General features: G+C 33.2%; 1 protein-coding gene across 1 annotated transcript in view; it reads right to left on the bottom strand.

The window, feature by feature from the left end:
* Positions 1-12,165, bottom strand: part of LOC134692229 (uncharacterized) — a 50,047-nt gene extending 37,882 nt beyond the window's left edge. Inside the window, exon 1 of the mRNA XM_063552679.1 lies at positions 12,106-12,165. Coding sequence (XP_063408749.1) covers positions 12,106-12,121 — 16 coding nt within the window. The 5' untranslated portion in view covers positions 12,122-12,165. The remainder of the gene's footprint in view (positions 1-12,105) is intronic.
* Positions 12,166-17,505: the final 5,340 nt, after the last annotated feature.

The raw sequence follows: 17,505 nt of genomic DNA, 5'->3' as shown, positions 1-17,505 counted from the left end.
CTTCATATAGTTACCAAAGGAAGTGTCTCTATTGATCATTTCTTAATTTAGAACATCACCGGCTGATATGACCCCTTCCTATAGACATCATAGAAAGTGTCTCTATTGATCCTTTCTTTACTTATAACATTACCTGCTGATATGAAACCTTGCTATAGACACCATAGAAAGTGTCTCTATTGATCCATTGTTTACTTTTAACACCACCTGCTGATATGACCCCTCGATATAGACATTATAGAAAGTGTCTCTATTGATCCTTTCTTTTCTTATAACATCACCTGCTGATATGACCCCTTCCTATAGACACCATAGGAAGTGTCTCTGTTGATCATTTCTTAATTTAGAACATCACCGGCTGATATGACCCCTTCCTATAGACACCATAGAAAGTGTTATAAGCAAAGCAGCAGGTGATGTTATAAGTAAAGAAAGGATTAATAGAGACACTTTCGATGGTGTCTATAGGAAGGGGTCATATCAGCAGGTAATGTCTTAAGTAAAAAAAGGATCAATAGAGACACTTTCTATGATGTCTATAGGAAGGGGTCATATCAGCAGGTGATGTTATAATTAACGAAAGGATCAATAGAGACACTTTCGATGGTGTCTATAGGAAGGGGTCATATCAGCAGGTGATGTTATAAGTAAAGAAAGGATCAATAGAGACACTTTGTATGGTGTCTATAGGAAGGGGCCACATCAGCAGGTCATGTTTTAAGTAAAGAAAGGATCAATAGGGACACTTTCTATGATGTCTATATCGAGGGGTCATAAAAGCAGGTGATGTTATAAGCAAAGAAAGGACCAATAGGGACACTTTCTATGATGTCTATAGGAAGGGGTCATATCAGCAGGTGATGTTATAAGTAACGAAAGGATCAATAGAGACACTTTCGATGGTGTCTATAGGAAGGGGCCACATCAGCAGGTAATGTTTTAAGTAAAGAAAGGATCAATATGGACACTTTCTATGGTGTCAATAGGAAAGGGTCATATCAGCGGGTGGTGTCATAAGCAAAAAAAGGATCAATAGAGACACTTTCTATGATGTCTATAGGAAGGGGTTATATCAGCAGGACTGAGGTGATGTTATAAGCAAAGAAAGGATCAATAGAGACACTTTCTATAATGTCTATAGGAAGGGGTCATATCAGCAGGTGATTTTATAAGTAAAGAAAGGATCAATAGAGACACTTTCTATAATGTCTATAGGAAGGGGTCATATCAGCAGGTGATGTCTTAAGTAAACAAAGGATCAATAGAGACACTTTCTATGATGTCTATAGGAAGGGGTCATATCAGCAGGTGATGTTATAAGTAACGAAAGGATCAATAGAGACACTTTCGATGGTGTCTATAGGAAGGGGTCATATCAGCAGGTGATGTTATAAGTAAAGAAAGGATCAATAGAGACACTTTGTATGGTGTCTATAGGAAGGGGCCACATCAGCAGGTAATGTTTTAAGTAAAGAAAGGATCAATAGGGACACTTTCTATGATGTCTATACCGAGGGGTCATAAAAGCAGGTGATGTTATAAGCAAAGAAAGGACCAATAAGGACACTTTCTATCATGTCTATAGGAAGGGTCATATCAGCAGGTGATGTTATAAGTAACGAAAGGATCAATAGAGACACTTTCGATGGTGTCTATAGGAAGGGGCCACATCAGCAGGTAATGTTTTAAGTAAAGAAAGGATCAATATGGACACCTTCTATGGTGTCAATAGGAAAGGGTCATATCAGCGGGTGGTGTCATAAGCAAAAAAAGGATCAATAGAGACACTTTCTATGATGTCTATAGGAAGGGGTTATATCAGCAGGACTGAGGTGATGTTATAAGCAAAGAAAGGATCAATAGAGACACTTTCTATAATGTCTATAGGAAGGGGTCATATCAGCAGGTGATTTTATAAGTAAAGAAAGGATCAATAGAGACACTTTCTATAATGTCTATAGGAAGGGGTCATATCAGCAGGTGATGTCTTAAGTAAACAAAGGATCAATAGAGACACTTTCTATGATGTCTATAGGAAGGGGTCATATCAGCAGGTGATGTTATAAGTAACGAAAGGATCAATAGAGACACTTTCGATGGTGTCTATAGGAAGGGGCCACATCAGCAGGTAATGTTTTAAGTAAAGAAAGGATCAATATGGACACTTTCTATGGTGTCTATAGGAAGGGGCCACATCAGCAGGTAATGTTTTAAGTAAAGAAAGGATCAATATGGACACTTTCTATGGTGTCAATAGGAAGGGGTTATATCAGCAGGACTGAGGTGATGTTATAAGCAAAGAAAGGATCAATAGAGACACTTTCTATAATGTCTATAGGAAGGGGTCATATCAGCAGGTGATTTTATAAGTAAAGAAAGGATCAATAGAGACACTTTCTATAATGTCTATAGGAAGGGGTCATATCAGCAGGTGGTGTCTTAAGTAAACACAGGATCAATAGAGACACTTTCTATGATGTCTATAGGAAGGGGTCATATCAGCAGGTGATGTTATAAGTAATGAAAGGATCAATAGAGACACTTTCGATGGTGTCTATAGGAAGGGGTCATATCAGCAGGTGATGTTATAAGTAAAGAAAGGATCAATAGAGACACTTTGTATGGTGTCTATAGGAAGGGGCCACATCAGCAGGTAATGTTTTCAGTAAAGAAAGGATCAATATGGACACTTTCTATGGTGTTAATAGGATAGGGTCATATCAGCGGGTGGTGTCATAAGCAAAAAAAGGATCAATAGAGACACTTTCTATGATGTCTATAGGAAGGGGTTATATCAGCAGGACTGAGGTGATGTTATAAGCAAAGAAAGGATCAATAGAGACACTTTCTATAATGTCTATAGGAAGGGGTCATATCAGCAGGTGATTTTATAAGTAAAGAAAGGATCAATAGAGACACTTTCTATAATGTCTATAGGAAGGGGTCATATCAGCAGGTGATGTTATAAGTAAACAAAGGATCAATAGAGACACTTTCTATGATGTCTATAGGAAGGGGTCATATCAGCAGGTGATGTTATAAGTAACGAAAGGATCAATAGAGACACTTTCGATGGTGTCTATAGGAAGGGGTCATATCAGCAGGTGATGTTATAAGTAAAGAAAGGATCAATAGAGTCACTTTGTATGGTGTCTATAGGAAGGGGCCACATCAGCAGGTAATGTTTTAAGTAAAGAAAGGATCAATAGGGACACTTTCTATGATGTCTATGTCGAGGGGTCATATAAGCAGGTGATGTTATAAGCAAAGAAAGGACCAATAGGGACACTTTCTATGATGTCTTTATCGAGGGGTCATATCAGCAGGTGATGTTATAAGTAAAGAAAGGATCAATAGAGACACTTTCTATGGTGTCTATAGGAAGGAGTCATATCAGCAGTCGATGTTATAAGTAAAGAAAGGATCAATAGAGACACTTTCTATGGTGTCTATAGGAAGGGGTCATATCAGCAGTTGATGTTTTAAGTAAACAAAGGATCAATGGAGACACTTTATATGGTGTCTATAGGAGGGGGTCAGATCAGCAGATAATGTTATTGGTAAACAAAGGTTCAATAGAAACACTTTCTATGGTGTCTATACGAATGAGTCATATCAGCAGGTGATGTTATAAGTAAAGAAAGGATCAATAGAGACACTTTCTATGGTGTCTATAGGAAGGTGTCATATCAGCAGGTAATGTTATAAGTAAAGAAAAGATCAATAGAGACACTTTCTATGGTGTCTATAGGAAGGGGTCATATCAGCAGGTGATGTTATATGTAAAGAAAGGGCCAACAGGGACACTTTCTATTGTGTCTATAGGAGAGTGTATTATCAGGAGGTGATGTTATAAATACAGAAAGGATCAATTATAGAGACACTTTATGTGTGCCTTTATGGAGTAATCCTAATAGCAAGTGATATAATGATTGAAGAAAGAGTCTATAGAGACACTTTATCCTGCAATCAATTCAGCCTTCTTTTGTACAAATAACAGGTATACAAATATTTTTTTGCTTTATTTGTACATGTACAAATAAAGTCTCCTGTTACCCCTCTTCCATGGTGAGAAGGGTGTAATTGGGATTTTTCTTTCTCTGAACCAGTTCATTTTGGGTGCGCGTTTAAACTGTCGATCTCTTTGAAACATTAGAGATATATGATTTATATTCGACAACGAAAGTTTCGAGTGTTGGGTTTCAATTTCAGGATAAAATCAATATATGTACATTGTCGGAAAATATAAAATGTATTTGTACTCGCTACGAAACAGGAAAAAAGCTCGGCTGAGCCTCGCTTTTCGTCCTGTTTATAAAGCTAATACAAATAAATTTTATATTTTCCGACAATGTACATATATTGTATATTAACATGGTGTCTATAGGAAGGGATCATATCAGCAGGTGATATTATAAGTAAGGAAAGGATACTCTATCCATTTATTGGAGAAAAATATTAAATTTATATTTATCTCCAATGATGTACAGTATACTCATATCTTTCACAATATTGAAATATACAGCAATTTCCCCCCAATTTATTTAAATAGCTATACATGTATACCGTATAGCGGGTTATTTTCGCGGGTGTGAATTTTCGCTTATTTACGCGGATAGAACAAAATCGCCAAAATAAATTCCGCCAATTTAAAAGTGTATATGCACAGGTATTGATAAAAGTTTTGAATCCGCCAAAATAATAACCGCCAAAATATTTTGTATACCTTATTTATGGAAATCGCGAAATTTTACATCCTTGAAAATAACCCGCTATACGGTATGTTGCTTTGGAGAGGAACCAAGAATATATTTACAAAATTCCAAATGCAGTATTTTTCAGGAGGACATTTGTCATAAATTCGGTAAAAGGACAACAAGCATTCCTAAATTTGGGTTTGAAAGCGGTTTAAACACACGTCATTACCATATAACTTTGTAGGTTTAACTGCACGAGTTCTCGTTTAAAGTTTAAATATGAAATTATAATCTATGTAGACTTTCCATTTCTGTGTCATTTGCCTTTTGGTCTCTTGTGGACAGTTGTCTTATTAGCAATCATATCGGTTCTTCTTTTTTTTATATTTATCTGTTGCACAATCACGTAGCTTCTTTGATAACAGCCAAAAAATCTACAAAATCTAAATCCGACCCTAATTATATGCAATGGAAACAAGTATGATTATTTTGTATTCGGTTGCATACATGGTGCTTATCATAGTGGTCAGAGATGAGCACCTGTTACAGTTGTCAGCTAATAAAGACATTATTAATTACTTCAATGACATCTTTATTACATCTGTGTCTTGATATGTATAATATTGGACATTAGATTGCATTCTATTTACATTTGATTGCTTTATTATTGAGAAACTGAACATATGATTAACCCTAAATAAAGTTGTCCCATCATGTTTAGACAATATATTACGCTTATTCGCCAATAGTTTTATCTCTAATAAAATAACTGTTTATACATCAGGGTGAAAAATTAAATAATAGTCCATGCGCGTATTTTACTATTATTTTGATATGATGTTAGTAAAATAATAATGAAGTATGACCGTTTATTCATACAAAACGTTTTTGTAAAGCTGAACTAGAAAAAATCCAAAATAGTTGAGACACCAACTGATAATCTATTCAGTATATTTTTTTTTTTAATTAATGTCTCAACCAGACATGTCAAACGATATTTGAAGAATGACAAAAAAAAATGAATAGATAATATTAAATTTCTATGCTATATGCAGCACTTTCCCATTTAAAAAAAGACATATACGAATTTTCCAATTATTGTTCACCCTCGTAAACATAAAGGATTCAGTTTTTATATTTCTATAACTGGGTGAAATGGCGTTCCGGCTAAATGTAAATCAAGAAGGACTATCTCGCTCCTAATCTTTTATTTTAGCAGTCCGGCAAGATAGAACAAACTCCAAACTAAATGCAATATAACATGCAAACAATAACAATATATATATATATATATAAGCACAAGCAATTAAAGTATTAAGAAGATTAATAGATGCCAAATTAGAAATAACCGTAGATTAAAAGAGTAATAAGTGTCCGACAACACGTATTTGTAAATTATAGTCCAAACTGTCACAGAGAATAAATAATAAACTAAATAGAGTAAATGCATTTAAAACCTTCGTCCAAGATTATGACACATAATCCGTGTAAAACGCTTTTGCCTAAATTTACGACAATGTCTAGAATAATATAATAAATGCAAAACCTAAATATACATTAACAACAATTGAAAAGTTGCGCGATATGGATTAAATAGCAGGTTATTCAGCAAATATTCAAAACAACTTTATTTACTACTCAATATATGATGAAATAACATAAAAAAATGTTGTTTAAAAACTAATTTCACACGTCTGCACAGTCCAAATAGTCCAGTCATACATGTATTTCTACGGAAACTTGCGACTTGTGTTAATGTTTTGGTGTAAAAAAAACCGCTAAAAAATAATTTTGACACAGTGAATGTATCATAACAAAGTACGCAAATCTACAGATATGATATAAATTACATTAAACGAACGATCAATAGAAATAGAACACTTTTACTGAATGAAAACAAGGATAATAATTGCAAATTTGAGATTGTCCACATTTTTTGAATTAACTGATTTAGCAGTTGTAAAATTTAAGAATTTTCTGTATTATACACTGATTCATAATATTGAGAAATGATTGATGCAGGCTATACTTTATTGTAGTTTTAACATGGGTAGGCATTATATTAGTGATTCGTTTTGCCCGAGCGATAGTGAGGGCTAAAATAACACGAATATATTTTGTTTTTTCTTTAGTTTTCTATGTTGTGTCAAGTGTATTATTGTCTGTCTGTTTGTCTTTTTTCATTTTAAGCCATGGCGTTGTCAGTTTAAAGTATAGCTTGCATCAATTATTTCGATTCTGAATAGGACAATTATGGTAATTTCTATGTCCGATAAGTATAAGTGTAAAAGCGTTTGTGAAGGCTCTTCCATGAACCTCCCTTTTTTGTTTGTAAAGAAGCAAACGGCTGGCATTGTGACTTTCCGGAGGGAGGAGTTTGAACAGCCAGCATGAAGGTGTAACACCACTAATTCGGGCCCGGCCAGAAAGCACATACCAGAAAGTAGTACATATTTAACGCAAAATAGTTCCAACGCATGAGTGTAACTTTCAAAATATGTAAGATATTTAGGTATTTTTGGCATCAAATGAAAGCTAAAGGACTGGTGATCATTGTAGAACACTTTTGGACTTTTTATTTTAAATATTTAAAAAACTGCAGCAACTTTTAAAAAGAGGGTACATTTGGTCTGTTTGCCAGATCTGAGGTACCTGTTTTGGTACATCCGAAGTTCCGGAAACCAGTTCTTTCTTATATGCAATGTAATGTATGCTGATTTTTTCAGTAGAAGACACCATAAAGTGTTGCTTTGACATGCAATGATTGCCATTTTATTTGAACTTAAAATGAAAGAGGTGTGCCTGGTTGAAATGGAGGAATTTAACATGGAAAGTAATGGGACCATGAATTAGTGGTGTACTTCCTGAACGGTTGTAGTATCTAGGCAGTCAAATATGTCAATTTCGGAATGCAACACATTACGGTCAAAATAAATGAATTAGTAACATCATGCGCACCATTTAAGAGTTTGAAAGTGTTTAAAAGTTAAGGAAATATATTAAGTGCATGGATCCCGGCATGGATATACGATTCGAACAATGCTCTTTTCAAATTAGCTGTAGTCAAGTCCTACGGTTTCTCAAAATTAAATTGTTCACAGAGCTTTGAATGTAACACGCTTAATTCTTCTTTGAAAATTCAATCTTTTAGTCGTGGATTATTTTGTTTATAATAAAGAATTGAAAATATCGTCACTCATTCAGCAAGCTGTTTTACAAATAAGATGCAAAAGATATCATAGGGATATTCAAACTAACAAGTCGAAAATAAACTGACAACACCATGGAGAAAAGAAAAAATGACCAACAAACAAAAGTACACAAAACACACACATATAAAACTTTTAAAAGACTGATCAAAACTGAAGTTGTTCCGTATTTATTTCATTGTGCTTTAAATTCAAATAGAAAAAAATGCTCCTGCTCTAGGCCACAATTCAAAATATTTTGGTTTGCCCAAAACCTACCCAAGGTCGAGACAGTGGGTATGTAGGTAGGCATTTTTTTTTTTTTTTAAAGAAATTGAAGTATCGGATGTTCATTAGTCTTCATGCCTATCTGATTAAAAAAAACTTCTTCAAATCAGGACAATAAAAGAATTTGAGAAGGCAGCTTTTTTTCTGGGTATGTAGGGTTTGGGCAAACAAACCTATTCTTTGTTATGGCCCTATCTATATGTTCATTATATTTTATCCCATTATCCCCCCCCCCCCCCCCATATTATTATCTTTTCGTTTTTGCCCATTATTTCTTCTATTTCCGTTATTTTCTGTTATATCAACACCCAATCCAGACCTTCATGCATGTGCATGACAGGCACCATTGTTTGTCTAATTAGTACGAGGTTTACATTTTTGTCTTTAAGTTCTCGTTTACATATATTATTCTCTATTGTTATCCTATTGTTTTTTATTTCCTTTTTTGTGTCCATTCTGTTGTCTTTGTCTATCATTCTCTAATATATCTGTTCCGGACCATATGAGTATCTGGACCATACGCGTATGGTCATGACCATATGGGTATATACTCATATGGTCCGACCATACGCGTATGGTCGGACCGTACGCGTATGGTCGGGGTAATCAACACGTATACTTTTAAACTCTTCATTAGGTGTGACCCTTCTGGTTGTTACGTCACCAAAATGGCATTTTATTATATATTTTTAAAAAAATATAAAAAAAAACAGTTTCACACAGTTAATATTACTTACTATTTGTAAGTACAATTATAACAAGATGTCAAAATCAAATGAACATATTGTAAAAGGAATTTTATTGTTAAAAGTAGGTGACATCACCGGCAAGGATCTTCTTTTATTTCTATACTTCTATTTTAATCTTAATTATAAGACCAGTAAAATAGCATTTAAGAGCTAGAAAATAGCTATTGCCTATATTTAATTTGATCTGTGATATTCATTTTACGATATTGGAGATCTAGAGTTTCTAGTGAATGACATTCCAAGTATACAAAAGCAAACACGAATACAATAAGCGATGACAACTAAGATAAACTTACTGTGGTATCAATATTTAATGTTTATGTAGCTTTAAAATGTAAAATTAATACTTATTATTTCTATTGTATATTTGAAAAAATACCTATATGGTCCAAATACTCATATGGTCCGGCCCGTTAATAACCAAACGAGTATAATACTCATATGGTCCGACCATACGCGTACGGTCGGACCATACGCGTACGGTCGGACCATACGCTTATGGTCGGACCATATGAGTATACGCATATGGTCATGACCATACGCGTATGGTCCAAATACTCATATGGTCCGGAACATCTATAAACATCCCAGGGCAGGCATCGTTATTGGTGAGTTATATGAAAAATATTAAAAACGAAAATTAAATCTTCTTCTTTTAGCTTATAGTTTACATATTATTTAAATCTAAAGGAGATACTACAAAGCCAATTGAAAAATACTTACATTTTCAAAGTATTTATTCAAATAAATCCGGACAAAATAATTTAAATTATCTTAAAATGAGAAGAAAATAGTTGTAAATTAGATTTGTTTTTGAAAATACACATGTGTGAATATATGTTATTAAGTTTGAAATGGTTGTGGAAGAACACAATGATTTTTTTGGCAATTTAATTTAGTTTAATTATATCAATAATAGTTTTTCTCTGAAAACTTAAGACACTGTGCAAAGGGAGGCAAATCAAATTTTCCCAAAAAGGTGCCGTATCGCCAGCTGATGGTGCTATATCAGCAGGTGCTCAATCAGCAGGTGAGTGATCTAGACCTTACTGGAATATACAGATACATATGATAAAACTTATCACTTTGTAATTTCTTCAGACATAATAATAGAGAGGGCAGGTTATTTAAATGTTCGAAATGAGTTCCTCAAAAAGAACTCCGGTCTGTTGTCACAGACTCAAATTAAGGCCCAATATTTGTGCCATTTTTAAAATAGACGTCAAAATGTATTGTCATGTGTATCTGAGCTAACACTACAATACAACACATTCGATTACTACGACCAAAAATTCAACCGATCAAAATATTGAATTTCGTCTTTAGATCATGAATATACTCTGAATCCTGGGCAAATTTTTATATCCAAGGTGCATTTATTTCGAGTTGAATAGTGATATCTAGTCGTAGGGTAACTTGGCTTTCGTGAAAAAAATAAAAAATAATACAGTGTAATATCGTGACTGAGATAAGTGAAAATGGTGGTATAAAAGACAACATAACATCATAACAGAAAAATACAATAATGAGAATGAATGCGAGGTACTTCACAGCAAAAACACAGACTATATTGACAATGACATTTTTCAAAGAGTAAACGTGATCAAGTCGACTAACAATGTTTCATTCTGTGATGTTCAGTTTTTTTACATTTTGTCTTATTTTTTTATACTTTTTTGTCACTTTCTTAAGGTGTGTTTCACAGCATAATCAAAAAGGTGCGGCACTGACTGACCGAAGGGGTCCACTCCAGTCATGCTTCAGTGATTCACTATATAATCAACCAAATTTTTTCCACATAGAGGGATGTGTACACGTGGATAAATCCGTTCATGGTTATAGTTGAATGGAGTTGGTAAACATATGCCAATAGGTTTATATGTGACTTCCACAAGTTTGTTTTCGGGAGGAGATTTACGAGAAGCACATGTCGTATACATGTTAATTGAAATCGATATCATATACATAGAATAATGATTCTTTTGTTTTTGATAACGATTTACTGACAAAAATATCATGCGAAACGATTATAGCCGTGTCAACTAATAAAATCTCATTATTCTCTTTTTATCGGCAAATTATCTAAACAATAGTTTTCATTTATACTACATCTCCATTTTTTTTGTATATTAACCATGTTTTCTTCTTTTAGTATTCAGGGTGCCTATAAGAAGTTTTATATCGAGATTCGTATTTAGTAATTTAGAGAAAAATTTAAATCTGTTCAAATGTGTTTGAATTGTGAAAGCAGGACGAAAAATACCAGAGGAATAGTCAAACTAAAAGATTAAAAATAAACTGACAACGGCATGGCTAAAAATAAAGAGACAAACAGACAAATAATAATAATACAGACGACATTACATAGAAAACTATAGACTAAATAACACGATCCCCACCGAAAATTGGAAGTGTTCTCAGGTGCTCTGTTAAACCGTTCAAGAAGGAGGTCAATATCGTGTCTTGTCTACAAATATTACCAATACATTTTAACTTATCGGCCGGAGCTTACATTTTGATTTGCATATAGACAGTCTATTATACGATGTGTGTGATAAGGATGAACTCCGTTATTATCACTATTGATTTATAATCACCTATCAGTGTCACTAAAGGTATTATAATATACAAATGAACTGGGTGTTTGATATGGGACGAATAACTAGTAGGAACGTTTAGAAAATTTGGTCCTCAATGCCCTGCAACTTCGTACTTTATTTGGCCGTTTTAAATTTTGTTGGATTTGCGCGTCACTGATGCGTCTTTTGTAGACGAAACGCGCATTGGCGTATATACAAAATCTAGTCCTGGTATCTATGATGAGTTTATTTATGGGTTAATCCAAAAACACCGGTCTATAGATTGACTGGAATTTTAATATGAGAAACCGTTAAATCCCGCCCATTCAGGTGAAAAAAATCAAGTAATACATGTACCTACCCTTATATTTATTAACGTATAACCTATATTCATTCATCTGTCATTTTACCAGACTATATACACGTTGTACTGTTTATTGTTCATTAGTTATTAAAATAATGGTTAATAAAGAAGTACTTCCGTAACCCAATCGACACTTGACAGAATAAATGAATCCATACAAATTGAATGGCAAATACTTTAATTATTATATGACTCTTGTAAGTTGTCAGACATCATTAAATTTACAAAAAAAATACTTACATTTAGCGAAAGACATTTTGGTGTCTCTTGTACGATAGGTAAATATCAGACGAGAAGAAGATAAGCTGCAAAGGTTATGTGAAATTTAACACATGGTGTTAAAGATTATAAACTTTTAATTCAATTGCAGACATTATCAACGATTTCTTTCTGAATGTATGTATTTGTGACTTTTTAAATTATACAACTGTTTCCTTAATACTATTGTTTACTTTCATTAACATTGAGTAAAGTAGAGCATAAACAAATATTGTGTGATATAACATGTTAATGCAATCTGAAAGTTCCCATTGCTTGATTTTAAATAAATTCATCATATATACTAGGACTAAATTTAGTATACACCAGACGCGCGTTTCGACTACAAAAGACTCATCAGTGACACTCGAATCCAAAAAAGTTAAAAAGGCCAAATAAAGAACGAAGTTGAAGAGCATTGAGGACCAAAATTCCTAAAAGATTTGCCAAATACAGCTAAGGTAATTTATGCCTGGGGTACAAAAAAGCCTTAGTATTTCAAAACCACTGTATATCAACAGTACACTACAAATTCAATACAAATAGTTCATTAACGTCACATCATTAGTATTACAAATATAACACATAAGATGAATACATCAAATAGTATAAAAAAAAAACTGGTGCCATTATAAGAGAGTTATGGGAGACACAATTAAAAATAAGATAATCGTAAATATTGATATACAGCTTAATTTATAATTTCTTAAAAACTATGAATTGTTTAGATTATATAAAGTTTAACGATTAAAAAAGACAACGTCTTCTATCCAACTAAATTTGCGAATATTGATATTATTCATTACAATGCTGTTGAGTTTTAAGAGGCAGGATTTTTTTAATTAGTTGTTAGTGGCTTTGAACTAGCTGTCAGATAACTGCGAGGCCACGTCTACCTGTATATTTTGTCTATCTGATGAGTTAAACCTTTTTCAAATGATTTTTATAGTTCGTTCTTTTGTTGTACTGTTATACCACTATCCCAGGTTAGGGGAGAGTTGGGATCCCGCTAACATGTTTAACCCCGCCACATTATTTATGTATGTGCCTGTCCCAAATCAGGAGCCTGTAATTCAGTGGTTGTCGTTTGTTTATGTGTTACATATTTGTTTTTCGTTCATTTTTTTTTACATATATAAGGCCGTTAGTTTTCTCGTTTGAATTGTTTTACATTGTCTTATCGGGGTCTTTTATAAATGACTGTGCGGTATATGCTTTGCTCATTGTTGAAGGCCGTGTGGTGACCCATAGTTGTTAACGTTTGTGTCATTTTGGTCTTTTATATATAGTTGTCTCATTGACAATTATACCACATCTTTTTTTTTAATATCACAATCATTACCTTTTAAAACAATTTAAATTTTATTCAGATAAGAAAAATTAAAATTAAAAAGTTAAATTCTTCTAACAAAATAAAGCTAAAACGTTGCAGGTCATCGTACAATGAACTCTCTAATAATGCATGTTCTTCAGTTTTAACAATGTTTCTACAAGTTTCACAGGTTTGTTGTAGCACGAGTAGTATCTCAAATCGTGGAGCCTTTATGCGGATTGGTGCAATTCCTCAACAAAACAGTGTTTTTGCTCTTTTATATAGACTAAAAAGACTTGCATCAAAAAGCACACCAACAAACGAGGTAAACGTATGTGCTCAGGAAGGGAAATAAGCACATCTTGTGCACGCGGCATCTCTTTTTATAAAATACTAGGGTATGTTACAATAAACGCATTAAAGGGAAGATGAATGTTCGTTGAATGTATATTCATTTCCTTGTGTTGGGTTGCTGTGTACATGACGTATGTATATCATAGGTAATCATACTACAATGAACCACATCTTCTTTTTATAGCTCATTGTATTATGACTAGCGAACATTCATTTCTAAATATATATAAAACATTTATCACCAAGTTTGAACTTATATGAACAACATAAAGCAGAATCTTTGATTTCTCCGTGGGCACCTGAGATCACTTCTGGTTTTTAATGCGATTCGTGTTGCACAGTCTTAAGACTTGTTTTTAATCGTTTGAATTGTGTTGTTTGTTTTAAGGTTTTTTCCTTCAATTTTTCATGGCATTATCAGTTTATTTTCAACAAATGCGTTTGAATATCCCTGCGGTTTTTTTCTTCTCTTATACAATTGGATGACTTTTTTTTATATAAGTAGCATTGATGTTTTTACTTTAATAAGCACCTAAATTGTGGGATCATCTTTAATATGAAATAACAATTATATAGTTGTTACAACAAATAACGCACTGCATTCCTCAATTTTCCGCACTATTCAAGTATATCAGCATTTCTAAAAAAGAAAATTTAAAATTTGAGAAGGAAGTTATTTGAACCCTATGTTTCCCCTTCTCTAAACAAAGTCATCTCAGAAATGATTCAATAGGAATATGTATTATTATATGTTTTTATTAAGGCATTCTTGCGGTGGGAGTTTTTCCGTTATATCATTTGTTAAGTCTTGTTGAACATGTTATTTTTTAAGAAAAACATCGTATGTATATAGATATACTCCATAATAGTATGTATGGAAAGTGTATATTCTTCCAAAGTTTGTTGATTTGATACACGTTGTATTAACATTCTTTTAAAGACGTACGGAAACTTTTATGAATTTCATGTGCTACACCACTGTTCTCCATTGTCCTTTTTTTTATTAAGATGATTATATCATGATTATTAATTCTTCATTAAATTTAAAGCCGTAGTATATCATGAAAAAAATTTGATGGCATCACAGTTGCATAAAAAAATTATGTCTATAAGCTGAAAGACAATACACCCAATCTTATCAGAAGACACGTTACATCTACAATTAAATTATGAGGAGATAATGAACACATATCAAATTTGAAGCAAATCCGAATTTAACACAAAAGTATTAGCAGATATGGGATACATGATTCAAAAAGTCTTAATTCATACAACTTTTTGTGTCATTGGTTGCGATCGATATATTACCTTTTTTGGTCAACTCGCGATCATTATTGGTATCACAGAGTCGAACAGTCTCTCTGGCATTCTGTAACGGTGTCTTGCCGTGATTCGGTTGTGTATATTGAGCCAATTCTGATGCTGATAATCGATCATTCCTATTATTATCAGCTATCCTATACAAAAAGTTGAGTGTATTTTCATGACTTCTTCTTGTGACGAGCTGTACAAATAATATGTATATAAAGAAACACATAAATTAATAAGAATAAAAAAACAAACATTAATTTTAAAACAATAGTGTCGTGTGGAACAATAAGGTAAGTCTTTTTGAATATTTCTCTTGAAACTATTTCAATTGGTTTCAAAATTCATATTGTATATAAACACACTGCAGACATTCATAGATACATGAAACATGACTCCATACAGCGCTCCTAAGTTGACTTCCTTTACCTACCTTGGGTACTCATAAGGTTAACCTAATGCTGGGAAACTGTAATTTGTTCCCTTAATACATGAACTAAGGATCCACTAAGTAAATTATAACAAACAAAAACGGCTACAAATGTGATGTGATTGACATGGTATAATTTACGACAGTTTCAACCGTTTACAATGACACAATTGTTGGACTTATTTCCTCTCGCTGACAAAACATACAAAGAACAACTTTTTTATCTATTAGTTCAACAAATCAGATATATATTCTTATATTCTAAACATTGATCATAAATCATAGAATCAGACACATATATACAGATTAATGACACTAAAACTGCTAGCAAATATATGTAAGGTACTTTATAGTATAGATCGTTTTCTTGTTTCTATGTGTTACTAAATAATCTAATTTTTTAGTTTTAAATTATTCACCAATCTGTCAGTTTTAGGCACGATATCTGAAACTGATGAATCGTTCGTTTTTTGTTTGTAAAATACCGATCTGTAAGTAATCAGTTGTGACTAATCTGTAAGTAGTTAGTTGTGACTGATCTGTAAGTAGTTAGTTGTGACTGATATGTAAGTAATCAGTTGTGACTGATCTGTAAGTAATCAGTTGTGACTGATCTGTAAGTAATCAGTTGTGACTAATCTGTAAGTAATCAGTTGTGACTAATCTGTAAGTAATCAGTTGTGACTGATCTGTAAGTAATCAGTTGTGACTGATCTGTTAGTAGTTAGTTGTGACTGATCTGTAAGTAATCAGTTGTGACTGATCTGTAAGTAATCAGTTGTGACTGATCTGTAAGTAATCAGTTGTGACTGATCTGTAAGTAATCAGTTGTGACTAATCTGTAAAAAGTCAGTTGTGACTGATCTGTCAGTAGTCAGTTGTGGCTGTTCTGTCATTAGTTAGTTGTGACTGATCTGTAAGTAGTCAGGTTTGACTGATCTGTAAGTAGTCAGGAGTGACCGATCTGTAAGTAGTCAGGTGTGACTGATCTGTAAGTAGTATGTTGTGACTGATCTGTAGGATTTTTTATGCTTCTTACCGATCTTTTGCTTTCCGGTATGTTTCCCAAAATATCTTCCAGTAGGCAGTGTCCTACTACCACAAGCGTCATCACAACTTAAAGTGTTTTCATTTTCTGAAAATACAAGGTGGAAGAATATAGACAAACAGGTATTTCAAGATTTATTTCACTTGACTGGACGGAGTTTAAATAGTTCGCTTAATTAAGACTATTTCATCTCTAGAAAGCAGTTTCGAGATAAACTCATCAATGCAGTGCCTAGTTAATCGTCCCATATCATACACTCAGTTATTTTTTTAATGCGCTTAGTGATACTACTAGGTGATTAGATTCAATAATCATAATTATAACGGCAATCATCCTTATCACACACATCTTCAAATAAACTGTCCTTATGCAAATTTCCGCCCGATCTGTTGAATTAACATTTGTTATGATCATTGAAAGAGATATTTTACTTAGAGTGTACATAAGGGAGGTAATCCTTATAACAGATGTTCGGGCTTACAGTCTACAAAGGGGAGGTAAATTTACTTAGAGATGTTTGGGCTTAAAGTATACATAATGGAGGTAGCATTTATAAGAGATGTTGGGGTTGATAGTTTACATAAGGGAGGTAATCCTTAAAAGATATATTAGGCCTTGGACTGTTTATAGTGGAGGTAATCATCATTTTAGATTTTGGGACTTATAGTGTACATAAGGCAAATACTCCTTATTAGAGATGTTGGACATTTGAGTGTACATAAGGGAGGTAATCTTTTTAAGAGATGTCTGGGCTTTGAGTGTACATAAGGGAGAAAATCTTTTTAGGAGATGTTAGGTCTTTAAGTTTATATTAGGGAGTTAATCCTTTTAAGATATATCAGGACTTTGAGTGTAAATAAGGGAGGTAATCCTTTTAAGAGACATTGGGGCTTTAAGTGTACATAAGAAAGATAATCCTTTTTATGGATG

The sequence above is a fragment of the Mytilus trossulus genome, chromosome 12, assembly GCF_036588685.1.
Source record: "Mytilus trossulus isolate FHL-02 chromosome 12, PNRI_Mtr1.1.1.hap1, whole genome shotgun sequence".
NCBI classification, from domain to species: domain Eukaryota; kingdom Metazoa; phylum Mollusca; class Bivalvia; order Mytilida; family Mytilidae; genus Mytilus; species Mytilus trossulus.
Note: the sequence above shows the minus strand (reverse complement) of the source record. Positions and strands in the feature narration are given on the sequence as shown.